The 21,184-nt window shown below is 43.0% G+C and overlaps 2 protein-coding genes across 4 annotated transcripts in view; one reads left to right on the top strand and one right to left on the bottom strand.

Annotated features, from left to right (window-relative positions):
* grnd (grindelwald) overlaps nucleotides 1-988 on the top strand; it is a 10,857-nt gene extending 9,869 nt beyond the window's left edge. The window contains exon 3 of the mRNA XM_030383819.2: nucleotides 64-988. Within this exon, the coding sequence (XP_030239679.1) occupies nucleotides 64-257 (194 nt within the window). The 3' untranslated portion in view covers nucleotides 258-988. The remainder of the gene's footprint in view (nucleotides 1-63) is intronic.
* On the bottom strand, nucleotides 660-21,184 carry kon (chondroitin sulfate proteoglycan 4-like protein). 3 transcript variants are annotated; one of them, XM_089256923.1, is made up of 12 exons: nucleotides 20,742-21,184; nucleotides 16,449-17,099; nucleotides 8,972-9,168; nucleotides 8,647-8,877; nucleotides 8,375-8,556; nucleotides 7,294-7,882; nucleotides 6,206-7,234; nucleotides 4,741-6,137; nucleotides 4,522-4,675; nucleotides 3,800-4,463; nucleotides 2,823-3,726; nucleotides 660-2,759 (listed from the first exon to the last, which is right to left on the bottom strand). In XM_089256923.1, the coding sequence occupies exons 2-12, from the start codon at nucleotides 16,570-16,572 to the stop codon at nucleotides 1,016-1,018; spliced, it is 7,215 nt and encodes a 2,404-aa protein (XP_089113049.1). In that variant the 5' UTR covers nucleotides 16,573-17,099; nucleotides 20,742-21,184; the 3' UTR covers nucleotides 660-1,015. The 3 variants fall into 3 exon arrangements, with proteins under 3 accessions (XP_089113049.1, XP_030239665.1, XP_089113050.1); XM_030383805.2 differs by having other exon boundaries at nucleotides 16,449-17,106; nucleotides 20,808-21,184; XM_089256924.1 differs by having other exon boundaries at nucleotides 16,449-17,106; nucleotides 20,727-20,744.

Genomic DNA, 21,184 nt, shown 5'->3' with positions numbered 1-21,184 from the left:
ATGCAGATTTGACTACCTGCCTTGGCAGTTTTATTGATTGACAATTGTTGTTTTTACAACTAGGCGCTGCCGAGGGCTCTGTGCTGACAATGGCAACGCCGGTGAGCACTCGCTATCCGGCTGAGAATAGCACAACACCAACAACAGTGGTCACCGAAATCGGCTATGGGCAAGGATACGACAACCAGGCGATGGTCACAACGCCTGTTGCAGAGAAGGCCGTAACGGCCACAACGTCCACAACAGCGGGCTTCTAAGTGTGGCGCCAGCATTAGCATTGCGAGCAACAGTGTGCATCACATTGAAACTAGTGATATTTTTATAATTAATAATCGTAATGAAAATACATAGTAATACATGCATCTGTACACAACATATATACATATATACATACATACATATATGTTCATACACATACATTTAATCATATTAAATAAACATTTTCGATAAATCTGCTAATGACTTAACATTTTAAGAAGTTCGATAGATTGTGGTGGCTAGTCGATTTGCATTATAACGCAAGCGCAAGTAGCTGACGATATCAATACAGTTTTCAAATGTTCGATAACTTGTGGTGGCTGGTTGATTACGCTTCAGTGCTGCAAAGATGTTTATGGAAAAAGTAACTGAAATTGGCATTTAAAACAATGATTTCAAAATTGGCTTAATAGTATTGTCATTTATTTTAAAATTTCGCAATTAAAATATTAATATTGAAAGTTGGCAAACTCTTGCAGTTAACGAGTATAACTCTTATATGAATAGATATCCATTTATATTTTATGGCAAAATTTGTATGGGCTGTTGTTTGATTTCTTTGACTTTTCGATATGTAACTAGCAAATTGATATAAATGCTTGATTAAAACTAAGAAAGTCCGTTGGCTTACTAGCTAAAATGTGCGAATCTCATAAATCAGCCTTAAACGTACCTAAATATACTCGTAAATATATGGCTAAATAAATACCCTAAGACTACGTTGCTGAAACTCTTCTTCCATGTTTGTTTTGTTTGCTTAGACCCAATACTGATTTCGGCGCAGCAGCGGATTTGTGGGCGGCGCTGACGGCGGCGAACTGACAGAGCCGGAAATCGATATGCTCTGCGGCACGGATGCATAGCCAGCAAAGTCGTTGGCCATGTCGCACGACGAACTCCATGTATCGTGGTCTATATGATAGGGATTGTAGCGCTGCGGCAACATCATTTGTTGCGGATCGCACTGATCGTCGGTTTCATCCTCGTCCGGATCGTAGTCGGGAAACTCGTGCTTGTACGACTCCACCGGTATTATCTTGCAGTGGGGTATATTACTGAAGCCCGGCAGGGGGGTTGAATTGCCCGTTGCCGGAACTGAATCCGCCTCCGAGCTGGCATAATGATGATGATGATGATGGTGATGATGCTGTGGACTGACCGACGTCAGGTCCGGAGGGCAGGGCAAAGGCGGTGGCGGATCCTTGGATATGTCAGCCTTTCGCTTGCGCATATTCCGCATCTTCAGCAAGAGCAGCACAAGCAGCAGGCAAATGAGAAGAACGAAGAGGGCACAGCCCACGGCTAGATAGTTAATGGATATATCTGCGTTGCCCAGATGCACTGTCTCCGTCTCTTGCAGCTGCGCACGATACTCAATGGCCACCGTTGCCTGAGCCGGCTGCACCGTCTTGATGAGCAGTTGATAGTCGAAGCTATCGCTATCCGCCTCCGTCTCGTCGACCGAGGCGTGCGGCACAAAGTAGACGACGCCGCTGCGCAACTCCTTGTACGAGAAGATGTTGGTGGAGCGCTCATTCTGCCCGTCGGCGGCGCCATTGATTCCCGCCTGCGTCAGGCTGGTGCTCCGTATGATCTTCCTCAGCTGGCCCGTTGCGGGCATGCGGGTGATAACGAACTTGGGATTGAATTTGTTGAGCTTCAGCGAGAGCGGATTGTCGTTGACCAGATAGCAGCTCAGCCTGATCTTGCCGCCCGCTGCACTCGAGCTGGACACCGCCTCGCGCATGGCAATGTCATTGATCTTGATCACCGGCTCCACATTGACCACCACATCCACTTGGGCGGCATAGTTGGTGCCGGGCACGTAGGCGCTCACCTGGAACGTGTCATTGGAGCGATTCAGATCCGTTTGCATATAGCTTATCTGTGACAGTTCCAGCTGCTGCTGGTTGAATCTCAGCGTCGGCTGATGCTTATACAGAATGATGCCATAGAGCGGCGAATTGGTTATGTTGTAGGCCAGTCGGTCCAGCTTCACATTCGTGTTCAGCCCAATGTGTTCCAGCTTCATCGCTGCACTGGTGGCGCCCTGCTGCAGGCTCACCGGCAGCTGCGTGCTCGCCGGCAGGAGGCTGATGGGCGCCACCTTGATGGTGAAGATCTCGTAGGCCGGATTGAACTGGCCGTCGGTCACGGTGAAGCAGAAGGTCGTGGACTGCGGCATGCCGAAGTGCACATAGATGATGCGATCGTTGTTGATGTCCGCTTGCGTGAACTGATTCGAAAAGGCCAGCAGCTCCTCGGCCTGGCCATCGTTGTTCAGCTTCTTGAGCACACCCAAAGTGGGGCCGCTCATCACGTCGTAGATAATCTCCTCGGGCGGCGTATCCTTGTCCTCGGTGAGCAGCACATTCCGTGTTATCGTACGGTTCTCGCCCTCAACGACCTCCATTTGGGGCAGATGCGTGGCCAGCTGGAAGGGCTGATCGTTGATCGGATTTATGGAGACGGGTATGGTCAAATTGCACAGAAAGATGTTGCTGCAATTGAAATTGGATAATATTTAGAATTAGCTTCTCCATTGAGTTATCTAATCAACTTACCCCTGTGTCAGGTACACGCTCATTAGTATGGTATCCTCCAGGGTGTCCGTGTGATCGTGTATATAGTAAACTTTCTTGGTAAATAAATCGCTTGGATGATATCGTTGCATGGCCTTGAAATCATGGCCCAGTCCAATGCTACCATGAGACGGCTTCTGGGCGGCTTCTATAAACAATTCCGGATTGTTGATGCCCGCCCGTGTCTTCAGGTACTCCAAGATCTTGGAGAAGTCCAATTTGATGGGCACCGAACCACCCTCATCCACCGTTAGCTTCGATACGGGCAAAAATCGCAGCAATCCTCCAGATGATACGGATATTTCTATGTTGAACTTCTGATCCAATAAGCGATCGCTGCGCTCGGCCACCACGTCAAAGTAGAACGAATCATTGATGCGGAACTCCATAATGACAGCCGTATGCTCGTAGAAAATGTGCCCATTGTCCACGTCGTTCTGCGTGAACTCGCTTATCTCCTTGGCATAGCCATTGCCCAGATACTCGTTGACAATCCGGCCCAGACTGGGCGGAACAGTCACGTTGTAGCGTATCTCGCGCTCCTCATCCGAGCACTTGTAGTACAGATGATCGCGCAAGATTTGCTTCTTGGTGAGTGGAAAAACGTGCAGATTCTCATTGCGCTCGACCAGAATCTCAATGGGTTTGACCTCGATGTGCAGCAATTGAGTGCTGGTATTAAAGAGGCCATCTGTGACCAGGAAGGAGAGCTCGTTCTTGCGGGAGTTGGCGTCGTGTATGAAATAGATCTTTTCCGCATTGATCTGCGCCTGCGTAAACTGTTCGATCTTGTGCTGCGTGGAGGACTTCTCAGCCAGGTAGCCGCCGTAAATGTGATGCACAATGTAGGTGAGATTCTCCGGTGGTGTATCGTAGTCCTGGGCCACTATAGAAAGGGAGTTGAATATTATTAAGTATACACGTTTTCTAGCTGAGTATTGTCAGTTACAAGAACTTACATAGATCTGTATTCTTAATGACATAACGCCCTCCGTTCCACACCTGCAGTCCCGTATTGGTGACCATCATCGGCTCCTCATCGTTGACCGGCACCACAGCAAACTCCAGCTCGAAGGGCACGCTCTCCTTGTTCCGGGCCACGGCTACCATGGTGAGGCTATCGGTGCTATTCTCGCTGCCATTGTGGACATACTGAATGCCGCCCTGCTCGAGTTGCTTTTGCGTGAAACGCTTGACCTTTGAACTGCCCGCCAGTATGTGACCCGAACTGGGCGTTATGGTCACGATATACTCCAAGATCTTGCCACGATAGTACTCCGAGTAGGGCTGTATATCCGTCGCGCTGATCTGCACCGTCTTGCCCTCCACCACGGATATGGTGTTGGTGTGCATGTACAGCTTCTCCGGTATGATGACTATCTTGAGCATCAGCTGACGCAGCCAGGTAATCCCGTTGGTCACATCAAAGACGAAATAATCGGAGGATTGATTAACGCCCGCCTGTATATAGAACATCTTTTCCGTGTTCACTGACGACTGATCAAAGACCTTGCAGTTGTACTCGTCGTCGAAGGACATCGACTGCATCTCCAAGTAGCCATGCATCGGGGACGAAGTTACCAGAAAAGTAATATCACCTGGCGAAATGTTTGGATGGACGACCTGGACAAGTAATACGTGTGATTAGTATTAGTACTGGAATATAGAAGAGCTCTTTTACCTCGAGAACATCCCGTGAGATCAGCACACTTGTTGACTCTTCCACGTAAAGCGTATGATTCTGCTTCACCTGCAACGGCTCCCAATAGGCCGAGGGATAGATGCGAAAGATGACCTCACCCTCAGCCGTTATGTTCTTGATGTGAACCCGATATCTGATGAGAGATGAGACATACATAAATATATTTATACATCAACAACTTTCTTGTCATTAGCCTACCTCACTTTATCCATCGATGCGATCTCTGTATTCCAGTAGACCAAACGCTCGCGCTCAATATCCAAATGCGTAAAGTTGCCCAGGGATGTGAAATTCGTGGCCTTGTGCACAGTCGTGCCGTTCTCCCCTCGCTGCCCGCTCAGATACATCAGGATGCCGTAGGAGGGCGGCTTGATGACCTCATAGTAGATCTCGTCCAGCTTCATATCCAAATTGGTCTCGAGCACAAAGTCTTTGTTCTTCAGAATCACAAATTTGCCCTCCTGCACAATGGACGCGTTGGCCGGCAGCATGGATACGAATGGATCTGAGGCGCGTATCTCCAGCTGCCCGTTGACCTCGTGCTGGCGATCCGTGACTATGAACGAGGCGGTGCCCACATCTGGTCCGCTGTGCTGGAACATAATGCGTCGATTGGCAATGTCGTCCTGACTGAAGCTGTCGATGAAGTGGCCCGACTTGTAGAAGGCGCCATTGGTGCTGGACACGTGTATATAGTGAATGTCCGTGTGATTGGTATTCACGTCCGCATCGAGGTACTGCAGCGCCGTGGGATTCAGAGTGCGTATGCCATTGCGCACCACGTGAAAGACTCGCTCCACGGCACTGCGATACGGCTCATTGTCGTTGACCAGCTTGATGTGCACCTCCATGTTGGCCACGAATTGCAGATCCGTCTCATCGCCGGACAGGATGAGCAGCTCGAAGCCATCCAGCGTGGACTCCGTGTCGTCGTGGCAGTAGTAGATGTCATTGCGGAACAGCTGCTCCAGCGTGAACAGCTCAATGGGCGTGGTCAGACCCGTTTGCTCATCGTACTTGCATATCAGGCCATGGGCCGGCGGCACCGAGACATGGAATTGCAGACTCTCGTAGATGTTGAAGCGTATCTCAAAGTGATTCTTCGTGATCAACGCCCGTTCGCCCTCCTGCACCTGCACCGCCTCGAACTTCTGGTAGTGCAGCTTGTGCGTCAGCTCAGTCAGCGGATTGAAGATGATCTGCAGCTTGCCCACAACATCGTCGCACTCCGCCACGGACACCACAAACTCCAGGTGATCTGTGAAGCTCGAGTAGCAGCTGTGATGCGTCCTATAGCGTATGCGACGCTTGTCTATGTCCAGCTGGGTAAACGAGTCCATTTGCTTGGCCGCCTTGCGCGATCCCTCCACATAGATGCCGCCGTACTTGGTGGGCTTGGTGATCTTGTAGATGACATTCCGCGGAAAGCTGCCAATGGGCACGGTCTCATAGCTCAGCAAATTGTTGGTCAGCTGTATCTCACGCGTTCCATTGATGGCAATCACAGCCGGCGAGCTGCTGGCGATGCGCAGGCGCGTGAAGGTTATGCGAAAGTCAAAGGTTTGTGTCGTCACAAAGCCAAACGAGGCAATGAACTGAATGGGGGAAATCAATTGTAGCTATAATTAAAAGAGCTAAAAGTAGTTGAGAGTAGTTAACTAACCTTGAATTCGTCCTGCCAAGGGAAGTCGCTGTTGTGCAGGTAGCGTATGTGGCCCAGCAGCAGTTGGCTATCGGTGAACCACTCGACATTTACCCAGGAGCCGTCGATTTGGCGCAGGCGCTGCAGAACGCCATGCTGGGGCGGCTTCACCACATCGTAGCGGATGTCAATGTGCTCGTCGACTGCATTGGTGCCGATCGACAGATTGGCTGGAGTCAGCAGCATCGAGCTCTTGTGTATCATGATGAGGCCGGTGTTGTTGACCACGCGCAGTTCCAGCGGATGCACCGAGACGGGCAAATAGACCGTATCGCTGGTCTCGATGCCATCGGAGACTTGCAGCAAGAGGTGATAGCTGAAGGACTCGGTTGTCGTCGAGTTGTACAAATAGGAGACTTTGCCCACGTTCACGTCCGCCTGGGAGAAGGTCATGGTGTGGACGCCGCCCACCATGAAGCGGCCAAAGGCCTCCTGGGAATTGGATGAAGGCATTATGGTATAGATCAAATCGCCAGGCTCGCTGTCCGGATCGACTATATTGAATAGATCCACATCGAGAATACGCTCGATGCCCTCGATGACGCGCAGTATTTTGTGGGAATGCAGCTGCAGCTGGGGCGGATCGTTGACGGCCGTGATGTTCGCATGAAGCAGAAAGCGATGCTTGCCCAGAATGTTGTCGGGTATCTTATGCGGATCCCCATAGACCTGCATGTCCAGTGTGGCGTGATCGTTGAAGTTCTCCAGGCCATTGTGCACGTACTTGACCTTATCTGTGGCCAAGTCAACCAGATTGAAGCTGCGGCAGGGCACAAAGCTGGCCTTCTCCGGCGAGTAGTGCAGCAGCTGGCCGAACTTGGGCTGCTGCACCACATGGAAGGCAATCGATTGCTCAGTGAGGCTGGGATAGCGGCGTGTGTCCAGCAGCACGTCGATGATCTGTGGCGAGAGAAAGGCGGTGCCGCCCTCCAGCAGCTGCATGGGCGAGACATACAGCAGCTCCAGTTCCGGGCTGGTTTCCGTGAAGATCTGAGGGGCAGAAGAATTCATTGAAAATATAGAGACGATTCAACTGGAGTTTCGCCTACCTTGAAGGGGCCCTGGAAGTCGGCCTTGATGCAGTAGGACTGATCGCAGTAGCAAATGAACTCGTCCACGCCATGCTGACTGCAGATGCCGCTCTTCAGGCAGGGACTGTGCTCCACGCACGGATACTTCCACACACAGTTGACGGCCAGATGGCGCGATATGGTCATCTCGGCGAAACCCAATGCCAGGCTATTCACCTGCAGATTGCGCATGCAGCCCTTGAAGCTAAGCTCATTGATGCGCAGTCCCTTGTTAATCAGCCGGCGGCGCATCTCCTCCTGCACGCCGCCAAAGAAGACGCTCTTCTCGAGATTTATGGTCGCCTTGGTGTCATTAGCGTGCTCGCCCCGATAGGTTGCGACCGCATCGTCCAGCCGCAGCTCCGCCATGGCGGCATTATAGCTCAACATCACACGATGCCATTTGCCATCGGAGATGGTCTCATTAGTCACGAACTGCACCAGGCTGCCGGCCTTATTGAATGTCAGCTTCAGCTTCTCATCCTCGATCTCCAGCAGCAGAAAATCGTAGCCGCCATTGAAGAACACCGTGCCCGAATCCGTCATCGTCCGAAATTGAAACGAGAGACTGAAATGATGAAGGTAAGTGAGCTGAATAAGAATTGTGAACGGCTTGAAAGAGACAGAAGTTCTTAGGCTGAATCGTATGCTGAGTTGTTGACAATGTCTACTTTTTATTTGAAAACTAGTTTAAAGATTTAGTTGAGCTTTAAAAGAGCCTAGAACTATTATAACTTAATAATATATGAGAGTTTAATAAAATTCGTTTAGTTTGGATAGTTGGTTTGCATAGTACTAGAGCAGATATATGGGCGCGGCTGCACTCATTCATTCTGTACTCATCTGTATGTTTCCAATATATTTATACATAACTATATATGACTAATCATTGAGATAAGTTTCCATAAGTACAGTATTCACTATTCAATGATAATCTGAGCTTTGAAAAAAGATCTGGCTGATAAACGATTCATGCACATTTGCAATCTGAAACTCAATAGCTTTATACAGCAAATCTTTTGCCGCCATCTCTCATCATCCTGTCTATCTCTATTCTTACCTTTCGCCTGTGCTATGCGACTCCTTGAGCATCAGCGCAAAGGAATCATTACTCAGGTAACTGATGCTATCCTGAATGCCGCCATCGAATTCATTGCTGCAAGTCCAGCCGACTCCGGTGCTGGTCGTGTGTCCCGTGCGGTCTTTGGCACGTTTTATGATGTTGATATTATTGTAGAACACCTAGAGACCATAAAACAAGCAACAGAACAAGATGGTAATCAAATCAATTCGATTAGACTAATGCCAGTTGGCACAGTGGGCGGCACTCACGTCCGATATGCAGCCGCGAAAGCCGATGACATCATCGAGAAACTCGGCCGTAAAATCGCCAACGCCGCCTAGGAAGGTGCCAAAGTGGACATTAAGAGCCAGTGAATCGGCTGGCAGCTGCTTGCGCATGATGTGACCATCCACCTGCAGGGTGACATTGTTCTCGAATCGTTGCACGGCCACATCGTGCCATTCCAGATCGTTGAGCGGCTGCTTCTTGGGCGAACGCAGCTGCAAAACAGGATTAGGCTCTCGGTTAGCGGGGCAATGCACATACATACATACATATGTTAACTCAAAAATATGCAACAGGTTATACACATACCTGAACGATGTCCCGTTCGATTTTATAGCTGAAACTGATGAGGCCATTCTCCAGCCGCAGCAGGCAGTAGTCGGTGCGACCCGCTGCCAAAAAGAGAAATGCGTCCGCCTGCTTGGTGCGAAACTTGACGCGTATATTCGTTGACATTTTGGCCTCCTGCAGCGGCATCGATACATAGCCATCGCCGAACAGCGAAACTGTAACACAGACAATAAAAGACAAATTGCAATGGACATTTCATCAGATACGGATGCACCGCCTCCCACTTCTCTCTCCCCCCCAAGTGCCGCAAGTTCCACTTGATTGGCTCTGATCGTGCTGCGCCTTCGAGAACTTATTCCAGTCGGCCTGTCACTCACTCTCTGTGCACTCTGTCAATCTATCTAGCCATCAATCGATCTATCTACATATCAATCCATCCATCTATATGGTTCCATCTCGCACTTGATTTGCTCAATTAGCTGTGCGCTTGAAGAGGGCAACCTCTGCCCATATCGTGTGGCCCCATTCCCTAGCTCTAGCCTTGCTCTGCGCTCTGTCAGGTTATTGCAATTTGTTTATTTGTTTAGAGTTCATTTAAAAGATCTGAAGATCCGAAATGCTGTTATCTCGTCAGTTTTAGTTTTGTAGGTGGCTGCAGTTCTGTCTGTAATTTTAGAGATGTTTGACTAAGGAAAGTGAAGGGCAGCTACATATGTTGATACGAGCTCATTTCAAAATGTCCAAATTGAAATTTAAAAAAAAAAAAAAATAATAATAATAATAATATAAAATAAATTTCTTAGTTTTTAGAAAGGTTTTTTTTTTTGACATTTTATATTCAACACAAAAAAAAAATTTATTTTCCAATATTTTTATTTTTTATACCCTGAACCCATTGAAAATGGGAAATCAGGGTATAATGTTTTTGTGTAAAAGTATGTAACAGGCAGAAGGAATCATCGCAGACCCCATAAAGTATATATATTCTTGATCAGCACGACGAGCTGAGTCGATATAGCCCTGTCCGTCTGTCCGTCCGTCCGTCCGTCCGTCCGTCCGTCCGTCCGTCCGTCCGTCCGTCCGTCCGTCCGTCCGTCCGTCCGTATGAACGCCGAGATCTCAGAAGATATAAGAGCTAGAGAGCTGAAATTTTTTGTGCATACTCGTGTATACCATACGCAGTACGAGTTTGCTTTATTTTTTCGATAACTCATCCGATAACTTTTTTATCGAGAATAATCGAAAAATTGATTTTGTTTTTTGATCCTCATGGGAGTACTAATAGACATAGAGACTTCAGATTTACTGTGTATATATATATGATGAATACAAACATTTTGTAATCAACAGTTTTTGGATACCACGCCCCCTTCGCCCCCAATTCGTAAAAAACGTATTTCAAGTACTAGAGACTTGTGCTTTAGAATGTACACACATTTTGACCATATGATTACGCTCTGAAAATTTCATTAAGATTGCATGTCTACAAAAAAAGTTATTCATCAAATAAATTCTCATACTATTGCCCACACTGCAGCGCAGCCCAAGCGCAGTCGCTGCTTACTGCGCAGTTAGAAGAGCACAGGCGCGTGAGGGTGGATGCATGTGTATGTATGTATGCGTGCATAAAAGAAGTGCAGAATGATAAGAATATCAGCTTGGAGGGTTCAGGGTATCTCCTAGTCGAGCAGTCTCGATTAGAGTCTTCTTACTTGTTATATTTTTTATTTTCCAATGCCCACATTAAATTGAATTCAGAAAACTAAAATAATAACACGATTTTTAAAATTAAATACCTTTTAAATATTTATGTCAAATTTGTTATATTTTAAGATTTTTTTTTTATAACTTTAACTTTGGAAAAATTGTTTTTTTTTATGTTTATTGTGTAAACAATCTATCGTTATTTCTAAAGATGCAACAATCAATTTCTATTTTATTTTGAAAATTTATTTTAGCATAAGCATAAGACAGCTAAATTCTCAATGTTGAGCTCAAAATAAATTTTATAAAAAAAGTTTCTTTCAATTTATAAAATTTCTATAAAATACGTGAATGTAATCATGAATATCTAATTCTTTTTTTTCAGCTCCCTCAAGCACTCTATTGTATTTATTTTTATCTCATTTTCCCTCAGTCTCCCTGCAGTTCTAAGAAAAGCGACTGTCTATGCTCTGCTCTGCTCTGCTTTTCACAGACATGTGCACATACATGGCTAAATTTGAGATGTTTCAAGGCAATATGATGATTTATGACCCGGTTCTTTTTACACAACGTCGCATATGTAGACGAATTTAGTTGTCACATTTTAGGGCTTTATTTCGGATTTAGTTTGTTAGTTTAACAAACTATATACAAATGCGCTCAACTTTGGCATCGATTTGTAGCAGAAATCGAGATGTGTTCGACATGCACATATTGACCTAACCCACATAGAGATGTTCAGCTGGCTGGATATGTTTGTGTTTTGTTAGCTGCTTGAGTAAACATGAAACAGTTGCACACAAATGTTGCACACGGAGAGAGAGAGAGAGAGGGGGGGAAAGAGGGAGAGAGAGAGAGAGAGAGAACGGAGGCACAACTGACAACAGTCAACAAGATAAACAAAGCAAAATGAGATACAAATAATTCGATTGTTGTTGTTATTGTTGTGATCAACGTCGGCGTCGGCGTCGGCGTCGGCGTCGCCTTGCGTTGGCAGAGCCATTTTGACGCCAATTAGCAGCAATCAGGCGTCAGAAAGTGTCGGAAAACCTAAAAAACACTTTCCCAACTCAATGCATTGACCTACATTAAGATATCGTTAAGAGCTGATCTGCAAACTATAGCGAGGTATAAGCGGGCGTATACGACTAGCTGATGCTCGGCAGTAATATAATATATAAAGGGATGTGAGACTAAGGCAGCAATTACTGGATTTAGGATATACTGGTTAAGAAATATTTGTAAAGAATTTTTGATATGATTATTTGAGGGTAGAAAATTGAAAAAATATTAAATATAAAATATGGACTTAAACTAAACATATGTACATATAAATATTTAAACAATTTTTAAATAAAAAATAATTTTATTGCTTATTTTTTCTCGTTTTTTTTTTTTATATTTTCAGCGTATTTTGTCTTGTCTTGTCTGGAATATTGTTTTCAGCATAAACAAAAATGCTTCGATCCGGAAGTGGCATCAACAATTTGCATCCAAAGGCGGCGGCTGCAACTCAAGTGTCGGCGCCCAGTAACAAATGAGACGTCATCAGCAGGCAACGGAACACCGAAATGCGGCCCACATGCCATAAGTTTTTGTTGCAAGTAGCGCGTTGCACGAATTATGGCAACAGATGCGCTGCAACTGGCTGACTGGCGACTGAGCCACCCCCGCTCGCTGCCAGCCAAATGTCAAATTTATGTTTATCTCCATCTAGCTCACTCTCCCCACCTTCTCTCTCTCTCTCTCTCTCTCTCTCTCGCTGTGGCAGGTATGTTCGTGGCAGGCGAATAGGTATTTATGTTATGGCCAATGTTTATTTTATTTGAGTTATATGTCGCATTCGGTCGTCCAGTTGCCCAAGTTTATAAGCTTTTGCTTTTATATAGATTTTATGCTTTCGCTTTGATGGCGGCATCTGCTGCCAGCCCATTCGCTTCCCTCCCCACCCCTCCGCCACTCAAACGACTTAATTAATGCGATCTAGGTGGGCTACAGGTATTCACATTTCGCTTGTCTTTCTTGTCATGGCATTCATTACAACATTTTATTCCGACACTGACAATTTATAATTTTTGATGCATTTTCTGTAACTTAATTTTGACTAATAATGTCACAGTTTATGTCCGAGCGCTGTGATTTGTGCGCTTGCTGCGTGTTGTTCAGCGAATTGCATACAGAATTTATGGAGTGTTGCTGCCGCTTTTATGAGGCTGAACAAATTGATAAGGCAGCGGAGTAGACATTTGTAGTTTTTGGATGCTGTTTCTGGACTTGAACTTGTAGGCAGTTATGCTCTTTAAATTGAACATACTTTCGATATATTTTTACATCCTTGCGGATGCAGCACAGATTATGCAATAGCTGGATATATTTGCAGAGCTGTGAAGCTATCATTAATGAAGTTAACGATAGGCAGATACAAATACTTCCCAAATGGAGTTTTTTTCATCATGAAAATTCCTCTCATATGCATGTTAATTGCAATAGTTAACACATGCTAGCCATTCCAGCTCATTTCTCAGCTCATTATTGGGCTCAGCTTTATGGCTAAGCCAGGGCTACGCGCTGCCAATTGTCCAACACTTTCACAGCATTTGGCCCCTCGTGTGTTTTATTCCCTAGATTTTATGGCTTCATTCTACAAGTGAAGAGATCAATTTAAATCAAATAAAACCACCATGACCATACTGCAAAGCACATTTAAGAAACCATTTGCCCGGTTTATGGCATGCCAAGCCGCAGCAGATAAACATGTGGAATGTGCATGGATAGACTCGCAGCCTAATTAGACCCCGGGGCCGCATAAAATTCAATTACATTTTTTTTTGTTTCTTGTCTCTGGTGTCTATCAACAACTGAGAAGCAATAATCGAGACAAATATCGTAGAGAGAACTTTTCACATGACTCAGTTCCGGTAGCCATTGACAATGGGGCTTGAGAATGTCGCCAAAATAAATATGAATCGTAAATTGAATGAGAATTTAAGAACTTGAGCATAAATGCATCGGCACATCTGCACATGAATTTAGCAGCCGGAGACAGTTATACACATACATATGTATCTATAATATGGGGAATATGTATAAATAGTCAAGGAGAGACTGCCGATGATGCCCAGCATTCGTAATTGTTTAGCGTAGAATACCCAGAATCAATAAAAGACAATTTTATATTTGACATGAGTAATAGCATGATATATGTATGTGATATAAATATAACTGATCATACTCATTATAGAGAACTAAGTAGTTTAATGTATATATAGAGAAGGATTTTATATAGCAAATGTGCAGAGTAGTCAAGGGTAGGCTCACTCACTGATGATATTCTCTGAGTACGCTCTTGATGATTCTACGGTATATCAACTCTAATATATATGAAAGAGAGATCTTTCATTGCTATAATATATAAGAGAGCTATTTTTTGTATAATTAACACAATTTATATTCATGTTTTCGTATACAAAATTTTTTAATAGATCGAAATAGATAAATTCGCTGAAAGTAATTGATACCTATCAATGCTTATTACAATGCCTATACTATATAGATAACAACCTTTTAGCTTCTGTTATCCCAGCATGCCTACACTCAAACAACAACAAACGAACTTCAGTGGATTCATAAATATAATCAGGCTGATTAGAGTTTCAAATTGTAATGACTCTATAGAATTATATTGAGATACTCGTAAATACGCCCATGTATAACTCCATGAAATACCTGCTAATGAGTTTTCATTGACTACAGGGTATAAAAATAATGAATAATCAAGAAACAGCAGGCAGCAGCAGCAGCACATGGCGCGCCACAGAGTCAGCTATAGATATACACAGATACATTTGTAGCTTGTATAAGTATCTGAGTGTTAAAATTGGCACAATGCGCTGCGCGTGTAAATGATGTACATTTTATGTAGCCAAAGTAAAATCTTCAGTGAAAATCGCAAATAAAGCGAAAACATCAACAAATAAGTGGAAAATTCGTGTTGACTTCGGCCGCATGATTCATGCCGCTGCGAAAGTGACGTCACACGCCAACTAAAAATATACGACGAAAATAAATATATACATATGTATATACAGCAGAAGCAGCCAAAATAAAGAGATACAAACAATATAGATATATATATATATATATATATATATATATATACATATACACATATATATATGTATCTAGTGATGAGAATTAAGAGCAGGCCGGCTGCTTTGGGTGCTTTGGCTGCTTTGTCTGTTCGCGTTGCAACATTTTGCGGCATGCCACAACGCTGCGAAGACATCGACGACAAAAGTGCGCCCCAAGTCAAATGTCAAGCGTGAAAAATGCGTTAAGTGCACGGCGACGGCGCATTGTACTTAAGTAGTTGGGTTTTACGACCAAACGTTTACCATGCAGCAACAACTTGAGAAAGTTGCGCCCTGGACAGCAGAAAAAAAAAATAAAAGAAAAGAAGAGGAAGCACTGAGAAAAACCACAAAATGCTGGCACAAGACCAACTTAAGTTGGCAGTCAACTCCAGTTATATAAAAGCTAACAAAAAGTATTTTTTTTTCCGATTTTGGCAACTGTCCGATCTTAACTTATGTAAGCTTCAATCGCAAGCAGCCTAGTTATAATGCCATTCAAGGCCAGCACATATCTATGGATAGTGAAATGGTATTTCCCTGGCAACTATTTCATTCAGTTCTCTTAATTTGTTTAGCTCTTCTATTTTAAGTTTTCTCGTGGGCCGCAAAATCATTTAGAATTAATTTAATTTATTAGTTGTTAACGGTTGAACTAGTTCGCAATTTGCTGGAAACATGTTCCGCTTTGCGCTGCTTTGGTAATCTTACATAAGTATTGCTGAGCTATGAATATGTTGATTAAATGTGCATAATAGATCTCTAATTGCCGTGTATGCCAGTTGTGTCTGTGTGAAAGCTTCTTAAAACTGTTATACATGAACTTTTCTTACTCTAGTTATAATTTATTATTGGAAGTTCTTGGCTAATCACAAAATAAACATACAGATAATGATTGAAAGGTCTATAACACTGTGCTACTGTTATACAATAGCTCAACGATCTTTTGCTTCTCTTCACTGATGTATTGGTCAGCCTTTCAAGGTAGAATACTTCCAGCTGTATGTGTGCTACTGTTATACAAAGTTTTTACAAAGATTTAGTGTATTTGTATTAAATGTAACCAAACACGACTTATTTGCTCCTAGCTGAAAGCTCTCTAAAAACTACGCTGCCTGAACTGTTATACTCTAGCTATTCTAATCTGTTTTGCTCACAGATTGCATTAGTATGGGTGAGCTTTCCCAGCCTGCCCACATTAAGTACGCGCCTGTCCAACTGTTTAGCATCTGTGATTTGTGTCTGTGTGAAAGCTCTCGAAAACTTTCTGCGGCTCTGAGCTGCCCACAGTGCCTGCCATTTAACGAACATGCAATGCAAATGAAATAAAAAACTATCTTCACTGTGCACCATTTGCAACTCTTTATTTTGACTTTTATTTATTTGTTGGCAGCCAAGTAAATGCAATTTGGACACATGGCCCACGTTTGCAGCTGCTGCGGCTGCTGCTGCTGCAGCTTCTGCTCAGAGCCGAGTGTCGCTTTTGCGGCCAATTCGTGTCTGGCCATATTTGTAATGAGCATAAATCGTGCGTTGATCATTTGCCATGATAAATCGCATGTTTATGGCCGAATGGTATTAAGTTCTGTGCGACAGCAGCGCGGCTACCGACTGCGATTTCAAGAGCGTAACATTTAATTAACTGTTCTGCAGCGACTCACCTTTCATAGATGCTGCCGTTTGCAGCAATTGCAGTAGGACGATCAGCAGCACTCCAAATCGAAATCCAAATCCAAATCCATATCCAAATCCCATGCCCGTTCGATATCCACAGAGTCGCAACATGGCGCTGCAGCTGCTTTGAAGTTATAAAATTTACAGCCAAAGCTGGTTTCGTGATTCGTTTTTCTCAGTTTTTCGTAGTTTTTAATAATTCTGCGTGTTAATTGATTTTTCATGGGGCCACGCATCCGTCGTCGTCGTCGTCGTCGAGCCCTGTCCCTGTCCCTGTTTATGTGGAGACCAGTGCGCTCATAAAAATAGCAACAACTGAGACGCAGCAGCAGCAGCAGCAGCAGCAGCACGTCCTGGTCTACGGCTACATAGACAGATGCTGCATGTCATTTCGTTGACAGAACTCATGCGTTTGCACCAACGGGGGGGCACACAGACTGAGGGACAGACAGACGGCCGGAGGGACGATCAGACAGCCACACTTATAGACAGACAGGCCTTTGAAGCTATCTATATAGAATTGCGCTTCGGTCTGTCTATTCAATATCTTTGCAATCTTTGCTACGTTTCTCTTTTGCTCGATTACGTTTCAATTTGTTGTTGAAGCATTTTCATTTCTCACACCTCGAACACTATTTCTGCGCACTGTAAATATTATACATACATATATTATAGATAAATATATTTAGGTTTTTTTTAGGTTTTATTTTTACATTTTATTGTTTTGATTTATTTGGATTTTTTTATTTGACTCGTGGCTCTCGTTTGTGGCAGGGGCACTAAATTAGTTTTTTATGATCAATCTTAAAGGCACAATTAAATATTTTAATAGACAATCATTTATCAGCAGCTGACATTTGACAAGCTGAACTCAATTGAAGTTTTATAGCTTTATTATTGAATTCATAAGTAGAACTCTGTTGGCCTCAGTATTGAAGAGCTTTAAAAGGATTCCTTATTAATTCATAGAGAGCTGCAGAGCTATATATAGAAAATCTCTTACAGGAGTTGAGACTCTCTTAAATTATTTAATTTAAATATATAAATTTGTTTTTAAAATTTTTATTTTAGGTTTAATTTCTTAAATTCACATGACATATTGATTTATTTTGATTTTCCACATCCTTTTATAGTGTCTGCCATATTTCTTGTTACTTAATTCAATTGCTCCGGCAATAGTTGGAAATAAATCTTTTGTAATTCTTGAAAAGAATAATCCGGCGTTGCATGGCGCACAGCCCAAACCAATTTGTACAATCCCCACATATATATCATTGATTAGCGTATCTGGTTATTTTATGGACACTTAATTGAGTTGCTGCAGCGCACTTCCCACTGTTCGCTCTCCACGCCCCATCTGCCCCCACTCTCCCCCTACCGCAAAGACACTTCACTTGAAACTGGCGCTGAGTAATATTTATTGTATTTTGGGCCAAGTAAGAGACGCCCATAAAAAGCAACTTAAGTGGCATGCCACGCAGCTTAACATTGTATGTGGCATATCGTGTTTTCTCTCTCTCTCTCGCTTTCTGCTTCAATTTCTTATTTTATTTTTATTTGATGGCAACAAATTGCCAAAGTGGAATTTCTAGTTCATGATTTGGCCAGGCAGCGCAATTGCTGTCAAAGTTCAATGCAATGTTGCTCGACAGCCTATTTAAAAATAAAGATTTTGTTTAAATGAAAAGTCAAAAGCAGCCAGATTAATTGGATGCTTTGAAATGGGGGCTTAAATCAGACTAAGAGAGCGTAAGCGAAGTCTTACTGCTTATTTTTGAAGCACTTTGTCACTAAATCAACATCCATCTAGAGATCTAGCTTAGATCAGCATCATAAAAACTAAAAAACTAGGTATCTATACTTCAAGATGTTACAGCCATAGCTGAGACCAACCTCTATGTCATCTAGAACATGTATTCTATAAGTAATCTATATGCACAGGATTTCGGAGCCTCAACTCGATGAGATCTTCAAATATTTTCAGGGCAAACAATATTAGAACATTATCAGAGAAAAGCTTAAATTCGAGATGACTGTATAGCAGATCAGTGACTATTCATCTGGAAGCCAATATACTCCTCGAAAATCAGACAAACAGAGTATATCGAAGAGATATCAAAAGGCCAAATAGGGCGCATAAACACTTTCAAGTTTAGATGCAAATCGACAGCGACGCAAACGTAAACGCAAATCCCTTGGGTGGAAATCCAAAAACAAAATTGAACCCACAGCATAGAGTAGGGAAGAAAGCAGACGCGCTGAAGCTGTCGAGGAGGCATTTCCCGTTAGTGGTGCTGCCGCCATGCCACACCACAGCGCACCGTCAGTTGGTGCAACATTCGTGCGACGAACGTCAACAACTGTGACTGGAAAATGAATTATTTACGCCTTGGGCAGCTAAAAATACGCAGACAAGAAGTCGGAAAGTCAAAAAGTTGGGGAGACTCAGAGAGAGAAAGAGAGAGAGGGAGAGCGAGTGGAGACGAGTGGATATCGGCGCATAAGCATTATGAATATGTTCAGTATGTGGAGTATGTTTATGAAAGGGAATGCAAATGACAACTACAGGAACTTCAGGTTCGACATCCTGGCGGGGTCAATTGCAGGCAGCCGCGGCTTGTTAGCGCTCGTTCAAGCTAATTTTACTAGCTAATTTCTTACTCACACACATATACACATACATATGTATAAGTCTATGTGTATTCCTGTACCCCATTTGGAGTGGGTTGTCATTAGTTTTATGGCCCGTCAAAATACAATTCGAGATGGCGACGCAGTGCACCCAAAGTGACAATCGTCGCTGCAGTTTTATGAGGAGCGCGTGTTGCCAGCGCATTTACATAAAATTTCATAAGTGTATCTGAATCTTTGCATTAGTGTCTCTGGCCGATGCAACGCCAACATGTGCAGCTGCATTATTTTTTGTTTCTTTTCTTTTTTTTGTTGTTGTTGGGAAAGTTCTGCCACATTGTTTAGCTACTTTGGCCAGCTATATATTTGATGGCAATTAAAATTAGTGGCAGCCAAACAAACCACCGCTCTTTAAGTAGTCCGAATCGATTTGATAAGCCAAAATGCTCGGAGCTGCGGCTAGCTTGGACCGAGCGAGTTCGTTTTCTTGTAGGCGTTAGCTTCCCACGCCGATTTTCAACACTTTTCTGAGCGTTTGAATGCAGATGAAGTTGACTCTGGGTTCAGTCATTCGCATAATCTATTGATTCACAATTGAAAATTCAAGATTAATGCCTAATGCGAAGGTTTACTCTGTGGTTTCTTTTGAGGGGGCGTGAAGTGTTTCAAAATATACATATATCAAAATACATTTATTCAGCTTTATTCGCATCTGCTTAGCTATAAAGACGGTCTAAATATGTATATTAAAGTCTTTTTAAGCTTTCGTCGAAAATTGTTTAAATTATTGATTTATATTTATGGCTTAGGTATTATAAAATGAATAAATAAATATTTTTCTTTTTTTTTTCAATATTATTTTTAATTTATTTTATATTTCTTTGAAAATGGAAAGTCTGTATAATGGTTTTTATAGTCCATTTTTTTTTTTACTTTTTATGAAAATAAAAAATATATATATTTTTTTTAATTTTCTTATTAGTTTATATATTTCATTAATTTTTATTGATTAACAATTTGAAAATATATTTTTATTAAATTTAAATTTAATTTTTTAAATTGTATATAAACATTTATATTTTTGTTTTGAATTTAAATTTTAGTATTTAATATTTTAAAATATATATTTTTTATTTTTATTTATACATAAATATATATTATATATATATTTATTTTCTTTGTATATACATATATATTTTGTTCAACACTCATTAACGCGCTCATTTCCGTTATACAAAATATTTTTATTCCGATTCCACATCTGTTATTTATACATATGTATTTACATATATGTATCCATATTTCTTGACAGTCCCTTAGTACCACAAAGAGCATTCATATTCACGGTCAATTTGCATTGGTTGTTCAGAACTTCATGTGTATAGCTGTGTGTGTGTGTGTGAGTGTGAGGGCATGTTGTGCACATCTCAACACATTCAGTTGCATTTTCTCAAATGCAACAACAAACGCTTCCATTCAGTATTTCTTTTTATCCAGAATTCTCGATAAAAACGACAAAAAGCGCCGACAGAAGCGAACCAAACCGAACGAAAAAGACAGAAAATAAATAACTTAAAAATAAATTAAATTTTTTAACTGTGCGGTGAATGGGCTCTGCGCGCTTTTCCACTTACTGAACAGGCACACACTAACGCACACACACACACACACACACATATACACATAGGGAGATTCGTTCAGACGCGCACACTCACATTCGGTGTGCGCAGAGTTTTTCCGCGACGTTTGCCGCCACCCGCAACAACAGCAACGAAAATTCGAATTCGTTCGATAAGCCAAAGGCCGCCCAGGCAAATGAAAAGCCAACGCGCAGCGCGAACAACCGAAAACAACCAACAACCGAACGAACAACAACCCAAAACAACCAAACGGCCCGACGTTTACTCACAGACTAACTGACTGACTGGCACCCAAAACCGAATCGCGCCGAACTCGAAAAGAAAATTCCGCACGCAGTGCGCAATGCGCAGTGAGACAGACCCCGAAACACCGAAACATCGAAAGACCAAACGACCGAAGAACGAACACCGAAAGACCCCGACAGGCCACGGCGCACCCGCGAGTCACTTTT

Source organism: Drosophila navojoa, chromosome 3 (genome assembly GCF_054131105.1).
Source record: "Drosophila navojoa isolate 15081-1374.11 chromosome 3, UAZ_NAV_1.0, whole genome shotgun sequence".
NCBI classification, from domain to species: Eukaryota; Metazoa; Arthropoda; class Insecta; order Diptera; family Drosophilidae; genus Drosophila; species Drosophila navojoa.
The sequence above is the reverse complement of the archived record's forward strand: the minus strand, read 5'-3'. Positions and strand labels throughout refer to the sequence as shown.

Excerpts from the sequence above, each read along its gene's own strand:
- kon (XM_089256923.1), bottom strand. The coding sequence starts at position 16,572 with ATGTTGCGACTCTGTGGATATCGAACGGGCATGGGATTTGGATATGGA. Across the intron at positions 6,138-6,205 it reads CTTGGCAGGACGAATTCAAG|TTCATTGCCTCGTTTGGCTT; the intron begins GTTAGTTAACTA and ends TCCCCCATTCAG. Across the intron at positions 2,760-2,822 it reads AGCGTGTACCTGACACAGGG|CAACATCTTTCTGTGCAATT; the intron begins GTAAGTTGATTA and ends TTTCAATTGCAG.